Below are 21,043 nucleotides of genomic sequence, written 5' to 3' on the forward strand. Positions count from 1 at the left end.
CTGAGTCGAATGGCAAAGCTCTCGATTTACCGGTCGATCTACGTTTCTACCCTCACCTATGATCACGCACTGTGGGTCGTGACCGAAAGAACAAGATCCCGGATACAAGTGGCCAAAATGAGTTTCCTCTGCAGGGTGTTCAGGATCTCCCTTAGAGATAGAGTAAGAAGCTCGGTCATTTGGGAGGGACATTTGTGTACTCCTCCGCGTTGAGAGGAACCAGTTGAGGTGGCTCGGGCATCTGGTTTGGATGCCTCCTGGACGTCTCCCTGGAGAGGTGTTCCCGTTATGTCCCACCGGCGGGAGGCCCCGGGGAAGACCCTGGACTCGCTGGAGAGACTATGTCTCTCGGCTGGCCTGAGAACGCCTTGGGATCCTGCCGGAGAAGGTGGTTGAAGTGGCTGGGGAGAGAGACGTCTGGGCTTCCCGGTTAAAGCTGCTGCCCCCACGACCCGACCCCAGATAAGCGGTAGATGATAGATGGACAAGGGTAAAAATAAACTAACCACTGCTAATAAGACGCTGAAACAATAACACGCATATTCACACATTTTTCTTGATCAAAGGTCATGATGGATGTGCGAAGGAAGGAAGGATGAGAGCCAGCATACACATACTGTAGCTCACGGTGTTGTGTATGTTCCATTGTCACATAATGTTGCCTTTTCCACTGCACAATAACATCTTAGCTCACATTGGATTCAGACATTTCAAATTAGGGCAGCAGGTACACCCCCCACACACACACACGCTTTAAAATGAGTGGTGGCTTGTCTGCTAAACTACTCTGGATGATCAACGTTTTATCAAGTGAGTGTTGTCTTGATTGCAACGTAGCTTCCATCTCCCTTTAAAATAAAATGCTGGTGTTTGAATGACATCTTGATATGAGCACTCAGCTTAGGGAAAAAACAAAACATCAAAGCACTTGATTTTGTGACAGTTCATCAAATTCTTGCGCAAGAACAATGAAAGGTGGATATGGCGTATGGGGGAGAAAGGGCAAAAAAGCAAGTCAGAGTGAGAAAGCGTGTGCATGGAGCAGCTGCACAGCAAATCTGTTTATTCTGCACAATTTGGCATCAAACACAACAGACTGCTGAAGACCTGCTAGTGCTTGTGGTCCACCATTAAAATGGAATTTATTGCTGCCTTAAGAGCAAGCCCTCATTTGCGCTCCTTACTTTCTCCCAGGCTGTGGTAATGGGCGTGCTATGAGGCTTTTTCCCCCCACCACTTCTATCAGCAGGCGACAGACATCTCGTCGGAGGCGCTCATTAAAAACCCAAATGGCCTCAGCCTGGGAACGCTGGCGTGCCCACGTAGCCGTCAGCCATTGCTGGCATCACTGCCATCTCTCCTGTCACCTGAAGGAACGGCGCCAAAACATCACATTTAAAAGCCTGTTCTGCCCACGAATGTGGCGGTGGCATTTCACGCAAGTGCCACTCACTTTGTAGCACAGCCGAAAAGATGTCAAACGATTTTTTTTAGTGCTTTATTGTCCACTACTTCCCCCACACAGGCCGGTCATTTTTTCTTCAATGTGTTGCCATAACAAAAAAGAAAATTTTTGATGTGTGAGCCTAGTCAATGGCATAATGACTTTGTAGAGAGCAGGTTTTATGTTTAAAAAAATTATTGTTAATGTTTAACCTGGCCTGGCCTATGTGGTCGTGCACAATGGAGGATCTGAAGGCCTATATACCTTTTATATACCAGAACACTTTTTCTGTGTGACAGCGGAGTTTATATTCTCACTGTGGCTATCTACTGTATATTATTTGTGATTGGTATTTATTGGAAAACACAGTTGCTCAAAAGAAGGTTTGAGCAGTTAGAAGACTACAACGTGAATCAGGTTTTTGTTTAAAACAACTATGTAGGTCATACTGTAATAACATGTCTGCGACATGCTTTTATTGAAACCCCAAGGTTCAAGAAATATAGTATACTTACTTACACTATAAACAAACAAGCCACATCACTGTGCTGATAACTAAGAGCCATATATGTGCTACTTATCAGAAGCAATTGATCATCTGTGCATCTAACAAAACCCAACGCAGCTCTGCTTACCTTTTGTCCTTTGACATAAGATGGGGATGTAGCCGTTTTCTGCATGACTGTTTTGGGTCGTGTAGTCTGGCGGCCAAAATGCGGCTGTTGCTTGAAAATGGCTCTGGACCTTTTCCACCCTGGTCCAAGAAGCTCTGAGGAGCAGGTACTCTGTAAGTAAATGTCTTATGTAACAATGGGAGTGAGCGCAGAATGCCTCGCTCACACTTTTTTTTTTTTTTTTTGAAAGGGGAATATAAAATATTAACTTTATTGTTTAATTTCACACATGATAAGTGGGAATTCATGTCAGAAGCCAAACTAGAGAAAACCGTCCTCCAATAAGTGAAATCTGCAATATAAAAATACCATAGGATATTTAAATACTCCCTAGACTTATTATTACAGCATTTACAGCACTTATTTAAGGTCTTGAAACACACTTCAAAATAATACAAACACATTCAGTGTAAATGTGTGCGATCGCTGTGTTAACTGTAAACAAATCCCGATTTCTCCAAACTAACAAATTGAATTTATTTCACAATATAACTCGATAATCATGCCAAAGACTATCATTATCAAATTAACATACAGCTATTGATATCTGTAGACATTAGCATGACTGAAAAGGACTGAGTCATTCAATAACAGCTTTCAAATCTCTTCAGCAAAAATGATGCTGGCACTTCCGGGTTTCTCTTCTTCTTTCCAATTTATAGTGCTAAAACACCATTGTGTGCCTCCACCTAACGGCCAAAAGTGGGATTGCATTTCAAAATAAAGGACAAAATTAAGCTTAAAAAGTGGAATGGACAAAATTAAAAAATAAATACCAGCACCATGCTAGAACTAGTGTTGTTCCGATACTGGTATCGGCAGAGGCCCTGATACTGCATTAAAACAGTGGTATTGGTGAGTACTAACAAGTAACATGCCGATACCATTCATTCTGACGCTAATATAGGACTTTGGATGCAGCATCTTGTGACTTGCTCATGCACGACATTCACTGATGTGTGACATGTTCACTGCATGCCAAGCTAAGATATCCTATTGGCTCTGAACCAATTGCAATTTTTCATGCTGTTTCATGAAAAAAACCTTGGGTATCGGTATGGTATCGGCATTGGCCGATACTGTAAAGCTGGGTATCGGAATCGGTATCAGGGGCCAAAAAAACGGTATCGTATCGGAACAACACTAGCTAGAACCTACGATGGAGTAGTGTTTATTATGCTATATTTGTATAAAAGCCATTAAAAAAATAATTATCCACAATATTGATGGCCAACAGCATAACCTCCTATTTGAAATCTGCTAAATTGCACATAGCAGGTGTTGTAGGAAAATATCTTAACGGACCTGATTGGAGGTTTTGGTAAGGTGACTTTCTGTCACCACAAAGGACAGGATTAGCTTGTAGGCAAACTGACCTGAGCGTGCTTCCCGGTTCTTATCCAAAGTAAAATAGGCCAATTAGAAAATCCTGCAGATACAAGGTTTAGCGTTTCAGCCATCAATATATCTCCAACACAAAAAAATGCGTACTCACCCTTTGCTTTGATGCCGTGTGACTGACATTGCTTTCAGTATGAAGAGAATGATTACCACCGCAAACTCATTACACATTTCCTCTTTGCCACAATGCATGGACTGGTACCCTTCTGTGACATCACTCAAAACAAATAAAAACTTTACTCATTGTGCGATCCTTCCCAAAGAATTACCTCCATATTTCACAACTTAAAATTCTACTAAGTGCGAGATTTAGGCAATTGCAAATTATTTAGTATGAAATGTATTGGGGGGGGGGGGGAATCTAAGATAATATTACAACATATTTACTTACATTACATTATCAAGATACACCCTAACATCTTGGGAATTACGGTAGCGCAGAATAACAGTATCACCAAAGTATGATTGCCTAAGTGTGCGTTTGCCACTTCAGTATACAGAGAAAGCGAGAGGGGAAAAAAGAAACTGTGTGATTTCCAGCCATAATAGTCACACCACCACAATGACTAATATACATCTTAATATATCTCTGAGATGCCACTACAACAACTTCTGACATTGTTGAATTGGTGTGCCCAAATCTGTTAACACGTGCAATTCATGTATTCACTACAGTAAGTCTTTAAATAATAATAATAATAATTTACAACTGTAAGGCACGTGTGCTTCTGGGTCTACAAGGGTTCATTTCTTCACCCCAAAAAATATTTAACAAATATTTGTTATTACTGCAATCTAACAGTAGTTAATAAACCAGATGGCTACATTACAATCATTTTAACAACAATAAGATCCAATACAAACGTGTTATTTAATATTCTATTTTCAAGGGTAGCATGTTGGGCTAGAAGTTACGTATGCAGCACAAATCTGAAGTTTGTGGTTTGAATCTCAGAATCGACCTTCCTGTGTGGAATTCACATTTTCCCCGCTGCTTGTGTGGCTTTTTCCGAATACTTCCAAAAGTCTGGGATAGGCTCTAGATCACCCGATACCCTAAGCGGTATAGAAAATGGATGGATGAATTTCATATGTACAAAATTGAAATTCAATTTTGATTGATGTGGTGCAGTTCTCTGCGATTGTATGATATAGTAACAAACGGAAAAAAACAATACTTAAGAGCTGATTGGCTCAAGAAAGAAGTTGGAAAACATTGCTCTAGTATTAAAATGATGGCATCATTTTTACTTCCCTAATCAATTTTGTGTCATTTCGGGGACACATCATTATCATCATTGTGGCAATCGGTTTCCCTTACTTACTCACAGTTTACACTTGTAGCCAGAGAGCATAAACTCGGGGCCCCATAAATCTCATCAGCCAATGATAAATTCATATTTAATGACCATGGTCATTGTCTGGAAAGAAGGAACATTCTTTCATTACAGCCGCCGATGCCTGCTGCTTGGTCGAGATAATTGATTTCTCTGTGGTAACAAGGTATCGACCACGCGTGCTAGCCGGCTAAGATGGCAGTTTGATTCAAAGGCGTGGCGAATCAGTGTATGTATGCATGTGTTTGTGTGCTGTGGAGGGGAGCCTAAGAAGAGATAGTGAGGGAAAACTGCAAGGCAAACAAGCCACACATTTATTTGCGGTTAGCATGTCAAGTATAGTTTGGTTTTTCACCATTTTGTACATTTAACTCACTAAGTGGAAAGCACATTGATTTCATAATTCTCTGAAAGAAACAAAATCTGTGGGAGCACTTTTTTTCCCCAGACACATGCCTAGCCTGCAAAGGATGCCACATATTGGCAGTGTTCCTCATGTTTATACATGTACTCACTGTGTTGTTGCCCTAACCTGTCGACATGCCATGTTTATGAAGTGTTAAAATGTTTGCTGTTGCATTGGCTAACTTTGACTGACAGTTATTGAGTTGACGTATCACAGGTGCTGACTTATTGGCTCTAAACTGGAGTAGTCAGACAAGCCTTACAAAGCTGGAGGATGATGAACATAAACTCCATCTGAAAACAGTCAATAAGAGCAATAAGTGAAGCTTACAATACAATAATGTATTGATTGCATTAATCTCCCTGAAACTGTAATCATACAGTGTCCTCCTCCTGCACCACTAATCGCACTTCACTATATAAATAGAGGACTTTGATACTGTCGTTGTTGTTGTGCGTTTACAAGCTTACAATGTAATTTATCTAAGCGCTCTTAATTGGACTAGTTACTCATTTGGCCCCTGCAGTCCCACAGCAGAGTGGAGCTCTAACAGTGCACACTCGGGCTAGAAGATGAAGGGAGCTCCACACACATACATAGGCAGCCAGCTGTTTGATGCCTGCAGCAGGCGAGCTTATGGTGCACGGTACGCCATAAATAAACACAGCATTCCCACATGAGGGGACACTTCGACACACAGGAGGCCTCATTTCAGGCTAATGAACTATTAATGTTGATTTGAAATGCAAACATTTTTGAAGAGTCTCCTCTGCAGAGAGAGAAAAAATAGATAACGGGGACATATTTTAATATTTCAGCCATATTTATAATATTTAAGGCCAGAAATACAGTATTTAGTAATCCAGTATATTAGATCAGAAAGATGTCTTGTCAGTAAGTGTGCTACTAGGAACCAAACCTGCACGTCATGATGAGTATGATTTGCAAATGAATGAACACGAAGAAAAGTATTTAAAAAAAAAAAAAGGACATCTAATGCTTTATTTTCACTTCAACCGTGTACTGTGTTCTTTTAAGAGATCCACTGGACTCCAGTGTGGTTTAGCAGAACTGGGTACAGAATAGATATTTGGCAAAAGAAGCAAGACCTGTTTGATGACTTTTTTGTTTGTTTGAATAAAACATTTATTTTAAAAAAGGCACAGCTGGAATACAAATGTATCAAGCTTAGGGTGTTTTTGTATTAGCAAATATCCAGTCAATACCTGGTGAACTGTTCTCAGCAAAGGCAATGACAGAAGTTTGTTACAATTGAACAATCAGAATGAAAGAACAGTAATACAATAGCAGCCTCTAGTGGTGAGTACATCCATTCAGTTAGTTGCATATACAGTAGATAGAGTGCAAAATACTGCATAACTCCTATTTAGTATCAGTGTTGATATTAGTAGTGTTATTTAGACATATACATTATTGTGATTGTTTAACATAAACATAAAATACAGTGTTTAAAGCAAGGTTTAAAGTGTGTTTCTGCTCAATGACAGAATATTCTAAAGCCAAAGTAAACTTCTTTTTTTTTTTCTTTGGCCCCGTTTCACAGCTACTCCATCCCTGAGGGTGTGGTTACAACCACACATTCATCAATGGATGATTGAGCAGACAAAAGAAAATATCCTTCTAATAGGCGAGTTGCGGTTGCTTGGTCATTAAAGCCTCAAACCCTCATTAGTACAGTGTTGGTCCTTATGTCAGGACTTACTGTAGCAATCAAAAATCAAAGGCAGAAAAAAAATCTTCATGTGTACAAATTTGATTACAAAAGGAAAATACATGCTGATAAAATGCATTCTTAAGATAAAATTGCACATAAAGTTTTACTCACATTCTTGTGGAATAGAGCTTGTTATTGCAGCAAGTAATACAGAGTTCGTTATGGGATTTCTTTGTAAACTCCAGTTGGCCGCTATTTCAGATGTGGAGACTCGAAGAAGTTGACCCGGGCGTTAGCAGATGTTTTGTTCTTGCTCGCAAATCTAAAGATGGTTGTGGACAACATGTTTAGAATATGGTGCACATTAGGATGAATCAGACACACCATCATTTGAATTTCACTAGTGCCTTTATAATATTTTTGCTCTAGTATTATCTCTATGCATAATAGTAACTTTTTATGAAAATTACAGAACATCTACTGAGTCTATATTAAGCTTGAATCTTGGGCCTAAATCGCTATATTTTATTAAAGACTTTGCATACTCATTATAAAGTAGGTTTTTAGCTTGGAGAACTTTTCTTGCCTTTTTGCAGACCTTCGCCTTCAACAAACTATGGCATAATTATGATAAGTTTATATCTATGAATATTTATCTGATTTGTACGACTTCTTGTCAAATTACATTAAAGCCATCTTTTTCAGCCAGTGGTCATTTTGCAAAATTAGCAAAAAACATTGTATTTCTTTATTACCATGGCAAACTAAATATGCAACATACATTGTAAAAGTTTTGATTCGAAAAACTGATTATTTCAGCTAATAATTTATCTTGTCAAGGTTTAATGTGATGAGTGATTAGTAACGGAGGATGGAGAAAAAGACTGATTAGCTGCCAAGTTTGGCCTACACTTCAAAAGGTAATAGTTTTGCCATTTTTGGACTTGATTCTAAAATTTGTTATGCAGATGCTGTTATAATTGGTGCCAGGTTGCCAACAGAATTGCAAATATTAAGATGCTACTTGTTTCACCTGGGAGATGTGGATAAAAATGCAACGCCAACTGCCGAAAACAGCCCAATATAAGAGAATGAAAGTTTAAGCAAGCTTATTGTCAAATATTCTGAATAGGGATCGACTGATGATTGCTATCCTGCACTTTTTGTTAATGCTTGAAAACAAAGATGTCTATTGTCTAAAAAAAAAAAAACATGTTCCAAACTGAAAAGTTGTTTAATAAAAACTAAAGGCATTTAAACTAAGTGCTAGCGCTTGTATTATTCAATATTTTGACAAATGTTGTCCTTTTTACTGCAGCATTTGACTACTAATAATCAGTAGTGGCCCTGAAAAACATCTCTTTCCAATACGGACTTTTTGTTGTTGTTTTTAATTCATAAATTGGTCAATTCTTGCTTAGCGGACTCAGTAGACAATCTGAAAATATTTCTAAATGTTACTAGTATACAAACATTTTGGAGAAAAACATAAAGCCAAGTAAAAAAAAAAATTGGAGGTTTTCAATATAGGGCATTTGATGCCCCCCATAACACAAGCGAGTGTGTGCATGAATGAACTTACAAGGTGGTGCTGGACAGAGTCTGCATCATACGCTTTGACAGCGAGCTGGAGGAGGGCGTCTTTGTCATCAACTGGTGCTCAGGAGTGGTCAGTGGTCCAAGCATGCTTACTGCAAAAATTACATTGAGGTAAGTTCATACTAGTTGGAGGTGCAGTTATGTTTAGTACACAAACATGTTAGGAAATGAGGACAAATTAAACATTTGGTTTCAATGCATAATCATAACTGTATGGTCTTGATGCAGTGATTTACCATTATGAGATGGAGTCTCAGTGACGTTAGCATCTTCCATGTCTATATTATCTGGATACGCATACTGACTCCAGTAGCTTGCCGGGATACTAAACAAGCGCTCAATTACCTGGAAGGAAAAGAAAAATTAATCCAATAGAATCCTGAAGAAAACAATTGCACTTGCAGTATCTTAATTGATAAAGAATATACTTCACCCGTGGTTGTCTGCTTGTGTCACTCAGAACAGTCATAGTGTCTGGGTTTGGAACCGCGTGGCCCACAAGGGTTGGCCCAAATACCCTGGCCAGGTTGGTCACATTCATCTTTGTATCCACACTCTTTGACACTCTGGTGGAAAAGTATGACATGGCTGACTAACAAAATCTTACAGGTGAAGAGGAGTTAAAACTTCAAAACTTAATGAAAGTTACTTCAGCAAATGGATCATGATGCAAGCCAGAGTGTCTTGGTTGGGTTGAGGCAGATCACTGATGGCCTGGTACAACAAGGCAAGACTGTTCCCATCATCCTGGATTTCTACAACATTGCAAGGGACATAAGGAAATTGACTTTTTATTGTTTATAGTGTGTGGAGTACTTGGTCATCCATCAAGTGTAAAATAAAATGTTATAAAGTTGTTGTTTTTTTTGTTGCTCTACCACACACACAAGCTCAAATGCTTTCTTTCTTTACAGATGCATTTTTAGTAGTATAAAATGCGATAAAAGGCTGGCTCGCTTGCGTAAGACTGGGGAGGCCCTTGCAATGATCTAATTTCAGACAGACAAGAAAGAGCATGAATAAAATGTACTATATATATATATATATCTTTATATCCATCCTTGGGTATTTTGATGAAAACATGGCAAAGACATGTTAAGACACATGGCAACCATTGTAGATAGTAAATAAAATGCATTGACTCTGTTAAAGTGGTGATTAGGCATCCCCTCATCACCACACATCACACCAATTTTTGACTCTCTTTAAAACTGACCAGCTGCCTCCATGAAGGTTTTGGTGAGGCGGAAGGTGAGAATTGGCTCAGGTAGGTTCCTGACGAAGTCTTTAAGAACCCCTGTGATGACGTTTATGTCCTCTACTTTGTTCAGCTGGGGCAGTGTCTTTCCTCGAATCAGCTTCTCCTTCAGCGCTTTCACCTGACGCTCCTGGCCAGAGATTCTGTACAGGCCAACCTGGGAAGAGGAGAGATTAAGAAATATGGTACTGTGATACAGTGAACCTAGATCTAATCCAAAAATGTATCTAAATTGTATTTAAATTCTATCAGGAAGGTCACAAGCAAAGAGGCTCACTCACCTCATGGAGGCCTCTGCGCTCAATCTCTTTGATACAATAGATGACTAAAGCTGGGATCTTTGGAGAAGTGGCGGGCGCAAAGTCAGCCAGTGTGCTCTGCAAGCACACCACATGAATTCAGGTTGTTGTTCTATTGCCATGTTACATGAAGACTCACGATTACTGTAGAGTGGGAAGCAATGATAAAGACATGCTGCACCTCTGCAGTCCTGATGGGAGTGCTGATGGACGCAGGATTGCAGGGCAGTGGGCAGCAGTCACAGCACTCAGGATGAGTCACCATCCTGCAGTCCTGACAGCGAAGGTACATCTTGCCAAACTTTGTTCTTTTTCCACATGGTGCACAGAACTCTGATTTGATTACCTTTGTGAGAGTGTGGTAAAAAAAAACAAAAAATTCTTACACAAAGGCCAAGGAAGAAGAAAGAGTCATAGAAATATGACCATTTGTGGTAACAACTGTACATAAATTTATATGTCAATTCATTCCACTTTCATGTAGGCAACACACAAATCTACCTGCCACTGAAACCAAATGTCCAAAGTCGTGCAAATGCCCTTGCAGATTGCCTGAAGGACAATAAAATTTGGATATTTCTGAACTTTTTAAATTTCCATGGCAGTAAAAGTGAAGAAAAGTTTGGACCACAAAAAAAAATTAAAATAAGAAATTAAATGACCGTAATAATCTTGAATGTCTTTATCTAGACCTGATACGTATAATGAAATGTAATAAATTATATTTCCGCAGTTGTTTTGGAAAATGGAAATTCAAAGTAACACAGAAGTACAAAGTAGGACATATAATGTAATTCAATTATAGACAGTAATACTGAACCAAAGCAAATAGCTTGGTGGAAACAAAGTTATAGTAAAGGCTTACTGTTTTGGTGGCAAACAGATGCTGCTTTCCTCCTCCTTTCTTGGCTTTGGATGTTTTGAGGTGAAGTGGCAAATATGAGACTGGTGCATTGGGTGCTTCACTGTTGGTTTCAGACAGTTCAGTAGAAGTTGATTCAGCCCAGGCTTGGGCAGCTGTCAGCACAATCACATAACATGATATATAAAATGACAAAATAAGTACAAACTGTATTTGAATTAACAACTACCACTACTGAAACTTGCAATCAGGAATTTCTCACCGCTCTTCTTTCTGTGGCGAGTCTGATATGGGACTGTCTCGATAGTGGACACAGCCTCGACAGCACCGCCATTTACTGGTAAAGTGATGGTGGTTTTGGCAACTATGGAGTCATTTATCTGTACACAACAACATTTTCAGGAAATGTTCAAAAAAAGAGCAGACACACAATAATTGTCAATATTATTGAAGTGTACTTACTCGATCAGATGCACGTCCCGTGGAGCGAGGTTTCTTAAATGCATGCGGAGGAACCTCAAGTTTTCGAGAGGAACACTGTAGATTACAAAGGAAGTTTTTAAAGAAGCTGTATGGTTTGACTTCTGAAAAGTTTAAAACAATGAGGAAAAGCTTTGTTATGTATTTTTTTTTTAATCTGGGAAAATTCAACATTTTCTAATACTTCATTAAAGTACATTCCATACTTTTGGGGTTTATTATTTTGATGTATTTTGTCTCTGTAAGATCCGTTTGATTTTTGAACTGAATACCACTAAAAAAGTATTGGTGTCATTTTGGTGTATCACAAAAATCTGGTTACCAATTTAGTTCAAATAAGACTCACTCGTTTCGGACGTCTTCTCAGTCTCACAGTCTTCAGGACAGATGACTCGCAGGCCTATAGGAAATTTGATTAACTTTCAGCCTGTCTAATTTAACAAGTGCAGAAGCTTTGAACAATATGGAATAATGTACCATGGAGTCATCTGTTTGATCAAAGCTGATGTCTGACATTACAGACGATGATTCATCAATGGTCATCAACCTGTATGACAACCAGCATTAAAAGTGCCATTACAGTATTTGAAACTTCTCATGTGAGGGACTTCATGCAATGTGACAGATATCGAACAAGACTTTTCATACATTATGTATATCTTGGCGTTTGTAATGCAACACATTTGTCTCTGTAAAAAAAAAATCTTAATTTCAAACCACAGTTTAAAAAATCGAACCTGCTGGAGTTACGATTGGATTTAGCAGCCTGTGCAGCCTGAGAGTGTGCACTGAGGAAGGCCAGGGCAGAGCGCTGCTCCTCACTTAGGTGGATACTATTACTGTTCTCTGCTATCAGCATATCCCGGATCAGCTGTAGCTGTCGGTCCTGGTGGTAAAACGAGAGGGATAAATGTAAAACTTCTCGTATTTATAAAAAAAAAAAAAATGCATGGCTTGCAATTTTGTGTGAAAAAAGGGACAACCATTCAAAAAAACATTTTTTATCCCCAAAGTCAAGTTCCCTAAAGTGGTAACATTTGGAGCAGAACACATTTTATGAAAAAACATGGCAAGCAAAAGCTGAAGATTATAGTCATGGTCATGTGAGACGTCTGCATTAAATTAGTTTGTGGTGGCCTGACGCAAGTTGCATTGATTTCCAGTCTGTGTGCAGAGGGTCAAACACTAAAGACAAAAGATAAGCAAAGTAACACAAAGCAAGTTTTTCTAGATGCACAGATTAATGTTCGCTAAAAGCATTAGGTTCTGATTAAAAAAAAAAAAACACTTAGCTTGATTTCACCGTGAATTTGTTGACGCAGTTGTTATTGTTAGACAACGTGTTTGCATACACAAGTCTACAAAGTATTAAAAGTACAATTCTGCAGCTTGATGGTGCCTCCACAGGTGTCTATGCCATTTTTGTAGGGGTGTGCAAATTCGGAATATTTTCTTTAAGGCACCACAAGGTTTTATGATGGCGACAGTTTCAACTTTGAACAAATTAGCCAGTGTGTGACTGTGGAGGTCCCACTGTACATAAGTTTCATGAAAAAAAAATGTCACAAACCAGCTTTTCATAGACAGCTTCAGCCTTCTGCCGCCGCCGGATCTCCACATCCACTTGATTGCGGGCATGCTTCAGTTTGACTTCCAAAGCTCCCCTCTCAGTTTCTGCTTTAACCAAGATCTCTTTGCAGGATAGCAGCTCCTCACCTGACTGCAGCCACTTCTTTCGACAGTCCTCAAATTTTATGGCCATCTGGAGAAACTCTAGTGACAAAATAGAAGATAATTTATGTTGTATGCGTTGGTTGTGTCGTTACAAGTAGCCACAACAGCCATTGTGCAAGAAGCAGTGGTTCAGATCATGCTAGTTTAATGTCATCTGCAGAAGAATGAAGGAAGAGTGCCAGTAACGTACGTGGTTCGACGCTCTCATTCAGACTGTCCGCCTGGCTCCGTAAACTCTGGAACTGGTTGTGCAGATTCACCACTGCCGACTCCATTGTGTCCCTCCTGCGGCAAGTAAAGTTAGCCTACGTGGAAAGCAACGTTAGCTACGGAAGCTAAGGTGGTCAGTCGATGACTTGCTACAACCGATGATGTTAAACCACCACACTGGCAGACATTAAAAAGGCAAAGTAACCAAAAGATTTAGAAACGCATTTGCGGTATTCAGACAGAGTTGTGTACATTTTACTATGCGGAATCAAATGCTAGGTGTAACCGCAACAAAGCCATCGCCTGCCGTTACATTTAGCATTGTTGTGTTAGCTTAGCTACCTCTCGTAGAAGTGCAAAATTAAATAAAAGTAGCTACCTCTGCAACGTGTTCACTGTAGTAATGTGTGTGACATGTAACGACCGCGTTAACGTCCAACGTTGACACAAAACGGAGTTAATCCCCACCCCGGTGCTGCGGAGCCACACCTGTCTGGTACAGTTTGCGCATTCATTCAAAGTTCAAAATCAGCGCTGTTTTTTTCTTCGTCGTTGGAATTAGATTCTCTACTGCCACCACAGGTTCATAGCTGTACCTACAGCGAAAAGTATTGCTTTGAACCGAAGAGAGGAAGGGAGGGGAGAGAGAGAGAGAGAGAGAGAGAGAGAGAGAGAGAGAGAGAGAGAGAGAGAGAGAGAGAGAGAGAGAGAGAGAGAGAGAGAGAGAGAGAGAGAGAGAGAGAGAGAGAGAGAGAGAGAGAGAGAGAGAGAGAGAGAGAGAGAGAGAGAGTTGTTGATAGCAAGTGTGGTTGTGAGTGTAAATTTTGTATTGTGTGATATAGAGCAACCAGTTCACCAGTCCAGGGTGGACAAAATGGGATAAAAATGAAATCTTTAACACATAGCCATTTTTTCACCAATGTTTTATTGTTCATATGAATTACATCATACAATACACTGCAAAGGCATTGTCCCACTTTGCCGTTTTCATTCAGGCAACATGAACTAATTTGTGCTGTTTTCGCCTCAGCATTGCCAGCCACCAACTTGTGCTGCAATATTCTGTTTATAGAGTTTTTCATTTACAAGAATTGTCTATTTACCTGAGATTGCAACAACAATGTCTAAAATTCATGAAAGCGTCTCAGGGGGAAAAAGTGTAATAAGAGGCTCTAATGCACACAAGTTTTAGAGAAAGCACCTGCATATTGTGCTGACTACATAGTTGGACCTCTTTAGTGGCAACATTGGTAATGGATACACAAACACTCTCATGGGGAACACATGGCAGACGTGCATCCACTTAGGAGGATGCGCTAAAGCAAAACACTCTCATTAGACCGTGTGCATGTTTGTGCACTCAAAGCAAGAGGTAACTATTTAGGTTTTGAAAGAGAAAACATGTTTTGGAAATGTACACCGTAAACCCCAGTGATATGCATATAGTTAACTTTCTATAAAAAATATTGCCTACGCCAAAGCATTCAGAAAGGAAGTAATTCCACAGCTCCTAATCATATAGCGATTAGAAAAGATGTAAAGTGATTACATTTTGATTCACATGTATTTGTTTACCACATTTAACCACTATTAACCGCCTGGCACCAAAAGTCAGACATGCTTCTTGGGTTAACAGGAAGTTTTAACAAAATGGACTTTCACACCACAGTAAAACCACATTCATCACTGTGAGAGGAAGATAAATGAAATTGTTATTGAGCCGGCATGTTGGGAAAAACCTTGGCCGGGTGAGTAGAGGGAGAAGCTAATGTGCAAGGATGCACTCCAAACAGCCCATCAATTGAATTACAAATGGAAACTCCCTCTAAGAGAGTTTCCTGGAAAATCCTTCTTCTTCCTTTCCTAATCATCATCAGCAGCAAGACATTCTTTTGTTGAAACCTGACCCAAAAATATAAATAGATTCCTTGTGCAGATTTAATAAATGCATTCTTTAGTTTTTATAGTTTAATTGAGGCATAAAAACACTCAAACAAAGAGAAATTTGTACGGTATATTTGATACTCATGCTGAGACATGACTATTATATGTCAGGACTGACTTGTCAAGGCATTCATATATCAATCTGTGATAACAGCTCAGTATTAAATATATTAAATTATCGCATAAGTGGGATTGTGAAAGTCACTGACTGCTTTGTATCAGTGAGTATTCAAAACCACATTTACAGTACTAGTATAAAGAAAAGAAAACTGCAAGATTAGCAACATGCATGAGGTGAAAACATTAATCCAATAAAGCTGCTGTTCAGATCCTCTGAATTTACAGTTGACACAGATGGAGGTTTCTAGTCCAAAGCTAAAGAGAATAGATGTGCAAAATGTCATAAAGCAACTTCTTATGATCTCAAGGTGCAAATGGGAATGACAATGATGAGAATGATTGCCAGTGCAACAGCAACGAGTGCCAACAACTTGCAAACTTTGGCCCGGCGTAGGCCGGCCTCTTTACGCCTGAGTAATGCATCATAGCCCGGAGTGTAGATGTCGTCCATCCAGAACTCCATGTTGTTAGGGTTCAGAGAATCACGGGCCTGCACGACATTAACATTTCATTTTACGAAACAATCCGAACATCAAGAATCATTTAAATGTACCTGTAAATCAAAAGGGGAGACTCGAGATTCCCTGTCATCTACGGTCCAGACGGATCTTCCTCTCGCTTCTGCCAGTCTGGAGTCCATGATCTTCCCTGCGGTGAGGCCACCAGTCAGGCTGTTTTCTTTGTTGCCAAACAAGGACGAGCTAAACACTTGTTCCACCAAGCTGGATGATTTCTGGGAGAGAAGTTTTGTAGTTCTGCTTGACTGGTCTTCCTAGAAAGAGAAAAGTGGGAAAAAAATTGTACAATTCAGAATTTTGAGATGATCACGTCATGCAAGAAGACCGACGTTAGTAAAGCGAGCGTCGGGCATAAAATAATTAAATCTGAGCACCTTGTGTTGCTTTTTCTTTCTTTTCTTTTTTTGTATTTTGCCCTTATAAAGTTAAGCCTCAACGCGAGTAGAAAACATGAAAGTCAAGAAGAATATACACCAGAAGTTATTTGAATGACTCACATTCAAAGTAGTAGCACTGCAGCATGTAAAATGTATTTTTACAAGAACGTTAATCAACTGTGACCTAAACTACCTTCAAATTGCACCCTTGTCACAAAATATTACTTTATAGATGGTTAATGTACAGTATATTTACACTTGAATGACTTTTAAGAATGTTAAAATCTATCCATTCATTGTTTTATACTGATTGTCTTCATTAGTCACGAGGTGATCTGAATTTAGACGAAACAGAAGGTACACCGGATAGGTTGCTAGCCGATGGCTACGTTTCATTCAGGCTTACATTCACACGCATGGACAATTTAGAGTCTTCAGATCATGCATGCTTTGGGAATGTGGGAAAACTGATACAAGGACAGGGACAACATGCAAACTCCACACAGGAAGGCCTGATTTAAGATTCTAACCCAGAACCTCTTAACTGTCAGGCAGACATGCTAACCACTAGTCCCCGTCGTTGACCAAATATTATAATGTTTCTTTATAATTGCATTATTTATCTGTGGGGAAAATAACACTGGCCAACATTTATTTCAAGTGCCAAAGATAATTAAAGTGCTTTGAAAGTTTACGAAATGTACCTTGATCCTTACTAAATGTAGTATTTGTGCTTCTTCTCTTTTTGCATTTGTTTACCGCTAATATTGCTTAATTTCCAGAATTTTTGCTTGATTTTTTCACATGAAACATGATTTACATATACAAGGTTCGTTAAGATAGCAATAGCTTTCGTCTTTCACGATATCGCACCAAAGATGAAAAGAATATGGGGAGCGACAAAGACAATACCAATGTCTTAATTTGCGTATTATTAGCAATAAAATAGAGCCAATTTTGAAAAAAATAATGTCATTTTTGGATTCAGCTACATCAAAATACCCTAAAACTGTTGAAGCTTTCTTGGCACCAAAATACGTGTTGACCAGTGTAACACATAAGAAATTAGAGGTGAACCAGCATCCCTGAAAAACCTCTGAGATTACATTGTAATTATGCCTAATCATACATAAAGTAGCGTGTGATATAGAGGAATACTCCACCTGCCCCGTTTTTCCATGTGATGATTTGCCACCTTTAATTTTTGAGAAAGACACCATCCAGTCTTTTGCCATGCTTGACACGTTTCCTTGCTTGGAATCAGATTGTCCTTTCTCCCCAGGCTCGTTTTTTGAGGCGCGAAGAGATGATGCGTCTTTCTTCTCATCTTTTCCCACTTTTGGGTCACCTTGACTTTTGCCACTCTCTGTTTGCTCCGCAGGAGTGTTCAATCTGTTCCAGTCCAGACTATTAGTGCTGGATGCAGGAAAGAGATGCTCTGATACAGACAAAGGCTGAGGCTCAGAGAACTCAGAGAACTCAGAGGGGGTGAGAGGATGGCTCATGAAGGACGAGATGCCGCTGAGGGGCTCCAGCCAGCGACCACCGCTGCTTTGCCCACTATCAACAGCAGGCTGTGGGATTTTTTCATCCAGTCGCTGCAAAGCAGACAAGACCTGGGAAATCTCCGCTTTTACATCATTCAGAGATTCCAACTGTCGCTCTATCTGGCTCATACGGAGCAGCAGCTTACACACACTGGCTTTGAGTCCATCATCACTGCTTTCCAGAGAATGGAAAAGCCTCTGGAGTTGGCCTAGGCGGCCACGTCTGGCCTCCGGGGTATCCTGGTTGAGACCCCCGGATCCATCGTTGGGGTGCAAGACTCCTGTGGAGCCGCACATGCTTATGTCATCTAAAAAGCGGAAGATGGCGCTAATGTCATCATCAGCAAAGTCTGGATCATCTAAAGAAGTCATGAAGGACAGGCGGTCGGCATGGACCAGGCTACGGAGGCGCCTGGTGTCCGGAGGATCAGTCTGGGTTCCTTGAGCCTTCATCCCATCAAATTCAATGTCTCCAATCTCGCCTCCCAAAGAACCTCTCAATTTGCTTATAAGAGGCCTGGATCGCCTTGGTAGTTTTACGCCACGGGTTTCAAGTCCCATTCCAGCATGAGCTGGGCTGATCCGGTCCTCCAGACTGTGACTCTTGTTACTCCAAAAGGGCCGTTGGCTTCTGGGAGGCTGCAAGTGTTTCGGGGACCGCTCTGGGATCGATCCAGGTCCAAAATAAGTAGAGTCCTGTAGCTCATCGAGACTTTCATGTTTCGTCCGCTCCTCTGAAGACTGCTGGACTGTGGTGGGTGAAGGGTACGGGTTAGGGATCATTTCAAAGCTGTGATTGTCAAAGCTTTTCTCCCCTTTAGGACTGGGAGACTCACTGTTGACGGTCACCTGTGGTATGAGAGGCGGCTGATTGTGGAAGTCATTCTTAAAGATGTTTCTCTTCTGGTCGATTGCTGATTCCTGTTCGGTTTCAAACACCTCAACTGGAGCTGAATCGCCACTGGATTCACTGTCCGTCTCCAAAGGCAAGTAAATATCCTTCATGACCTTGCTGGGGATCTGCCCACTGGAGTACAAAAGTGTGGTATGAGGCAAGTCGAAAGAGACAGCACGCGTCCTGATGGGAGGGGTTGATATAAGTGAGATAGGATCAGGAGGAAGACTGGCACGCTTACGCACTGAGTAATTGGAATGTGGAAAGAGCAAGTGCTTGTCAATCGGGTTTGCACTGGAATCAGACTGAGTGCGTGCTCTCTCCCTGCTAGGAATGTTCAGCTGGTGGATCCCGGGCAGACTGGGACCTGGGGACTGGTCCACAGGCAGGACCGACTGAGCTCTCATTGGTTGGCTGTCATCAGTGGCCCCACCCGTCATTTGAATAAGATTAAAGATTGTCACAATGTCAGCAGCGACACCTATTGGTGACAGCCCCTGTCCCCTAGTGGAAACTCGATCCCTAAAAAGAGTTGCTGGGAAACAAGGGTCCCGACTTGCAGCAGCAAATAACAAACTCCTGAGCTCTATGAGGTGTTCCAGGTCAAAGCGGGTGCTGACCATACGACAAAGGTCCTGGAAGGTCAACCACTGACGCATGTTGGTCAGTTCCTCAAGGATCCCCAAGAGGACTCCAGGGTATTCCTGCTGCAGGTTAGCCATGGCTGCCCACCTGAGAAGTAAATCACAAGCAGTTGATACAATATAAGAGCGATTTAATCACAGCAATGCAATGTCAAATTATGCATTATATTTACAGCATTATCTCTCATTAAAAAATAAGATTGGTGTGTACTTATATTTGCAACATTAAATGAATTTGTAAGGAAAATATAATTTTTTGTATTTGACAAATCTCATTTTTATCTGAGTATTTTGCAGTAGCTGGCTAGTGGCTATTATGCCATAGAAAATATTGATTAGAAGAAAACTCAAATATACCACTAGAATTTAGCTGAAGAAAAGAAATACAAATACATGCGTGATTTATACATTTATAATATCGAATTATTAAAAAGTCAGGTAATTTTATTTGCAGTGGCAATATTGATGTTGTTTTATTTTTTAAACTATTTTCTTTAAGTAAACAAAATAGAAAACATAACTGCTTTAGATGTTGTGTGTGTGTGTGGGGGGGGGGGGGGTGTTTACATACAACTAGTGTACAAAATCTAAACCAGGTAATACAAAGTCGGCAGCTCGTGGGAAATAAAAAACCCTTCGAGCGTGAATTTAGAAAGCGACCTTATTTGGGGGCCCTAAAATAACTCCCTGACGCTGTGACGCGGTACATTGTGCATTCCCATTTCATTTGACAACTAGAAAGAGCTCGAGTGCAGCGAAATTATGTGCAGGAAATGGTATCAGTGACTGTCCCAAAGAGGACTTAGATACTGTTACAGTTCTCTTCCAAAAACCCATGTGTAGTAAAAAGCCGTCTAGAAATAATTATTTCATGAAACGATGCGCATGGTGCGTTTATGTGCCGTCAGACTCAAGACAATGTTGTAAACATGAAGGACACTGAGTCTATGCTCACTGAGTCACTCACCTGAATGTTTTGAATATCAACTTTAGCCCTTCATACGTCCATTAAAAGTGGAAAATACAATCCATTTAGATCCGGTCCAAATCATACTGCCTTCCTCCTTTGGTGTGTCTCTTGTGTTTGTAGCTGTAGAGTCCGCAGCTCAAGCAGGAGAGAAAATTAGAAATCAGGTCATCTTCCCACAAGTCGCTGCAGTTCCCTACGGGACTTCAATATACATCCAAAACGGTGTCCCCCAGCACTTTTGAGTGTCATTAAATACAAAGTCAGTGCAGCCACTCTATACTCGATGACTTAATAGTGACACACCCTCTGAATGGATGGATCTTACTGTAGGAGAAATAATATGCCTTCAAGGTGCCATACTGATCATGCAAGCAGTTTGAGAATATGAAATGAGCAGATTAAAATTTTATGTCTACTAATTGACACGCCATCCACCATCAATCTGGGCTAGATTGCCTGCTGGATTGCCATCTACTAACACAAGTGTCTGCCTTGCTCCAGCCCTCCCAGACTTCACCATTACTCTACATTATAAACCATAAAGGGTTGTACTTAAAACCCTATTAAGGCAAGGGAGGTTCAAGGCTTTCATCTGAGTGGTTGCACTCTCCTACAATCAGAATTGGCATCTACTGTAAGTCGCCTGGCA

At 40.3% G+C, this 21,043-nt stretch overlaps 2 protein-coding genes across 5 annotated transcripts; both read right to left on the reverse strand.

The window, feature by feature from the left end:
- Positions 1-2,142: 2,142 nt before the first annotated feature.
- LOC147166755 (rac GTPase-activating protein 1-like) lies at positions 2,143-14,000 on the reverse strand. 3 transcript variants are annotated; one of them, XR_015096288.1, is made up of 18 exons: positions 13,759-14,000; positions 13,360-13,454; positions 13,006-13,208; positions 12,173-12,321; positions 11,913-11,982; positions 11,782-11,835; positions 11,418-11,492; positions 11,218-11,335; positions 10,959-11,110; positions 10,275-10,439; positions 10,076-10,171; positions 9,753-9,951; positions 9,186-9,291; positions 8,970-9,102; positions 8,773-8,881; positions 8,520-8,628; positions 7,109-7,259; positions 2,143-2,229 (listed from the first exon to the last, which is right to left on the reverse strand). XR_015096288.1 is itself a non-coding variant. In XM_086087064.1 (17 exons), the coding sequence occupies exons 2-17, from the start codon at positions 13,442-13,444 to the stop codon at positions 7,190-7,192; spliced, it is 1,893 nt and encodes a 630-aa protein (XP_085943190.1). In that variant the 5' UTR covers positions 13,445-13,474; positions 13,759-14,000; the 3' UTR covers positions 6,401-7,189. The 3 variants fall into 3 exon arrangements, 2 of the variants coding, with proteins under 2 accessions (XP_085943190.1, XP_085943191.1); XM_086087064.1 differs by lacking the exon at positions 2,143-2,229 and having other exon boundaries at positions 6,401-7,259; positions 13,360-13,474; XM_086087065.1 differs by lacking the exon at positions 2,143-2,229 and having other exon boundaries at positions 6,401-7,259; positions 13,759-13,890.
- Positions 14,001-15,101: 1,101 nt separating this feature from the next.
- Positions 15,102-20,478, reverse strand: LOC147166756 (major intrinsically disordered Notch2-binding receptor 1-like). Of its 2 annotated transcripts, none has more exons than XM_086087535.1 (4): positions 20,392-20,478; positions 17,502-19,512; positions 15,997-16,215; positions 15,102-15,933 (listed from the first exon to the last, which is right to left on the reverse strand). In XM_086087535.1, the coding sequence occupies exons 2-4, from the start codon at positions 19,500-19,502 to the stop codon at positions 15,739-15,741; spliced, it is 2,415 nt and encodes an 804-aa protein (XP_085943661.1). In that variant the 5' UTR covers positions 19,503-19,512; positions 20,392-20,478; the 3' UTR covers positions 15,102-15,738. The 2 variants fall into 2 exon arrangements, 1 of the variants encoding a protein (XP_085943661.1); XR_015096325.1 differs by having other exon boundaries at positions 15,822-15,933; positions 15,997-16,211.
- Between the last annotated feature and the right edge of the window lie 565 nt (positions 20,479-21,043).

This window comes from Leptonotus elevatus, chromosome 10, assembly GCF_054856555.1.
Source record: "Leptonotus elevatus isolate MCC_2025b chromosome 10, RoL_Lele_1.0, whole genome shotgun sequence".
In the NCBI taxonomy this organism is placed as follows: domain Eukaryota; kingdom Metazoa; phylum Chordata; class Actinopteri; order Syngnathiformes; family Syngnathidae; genus Leptonotus; species Leptonotus elevatus.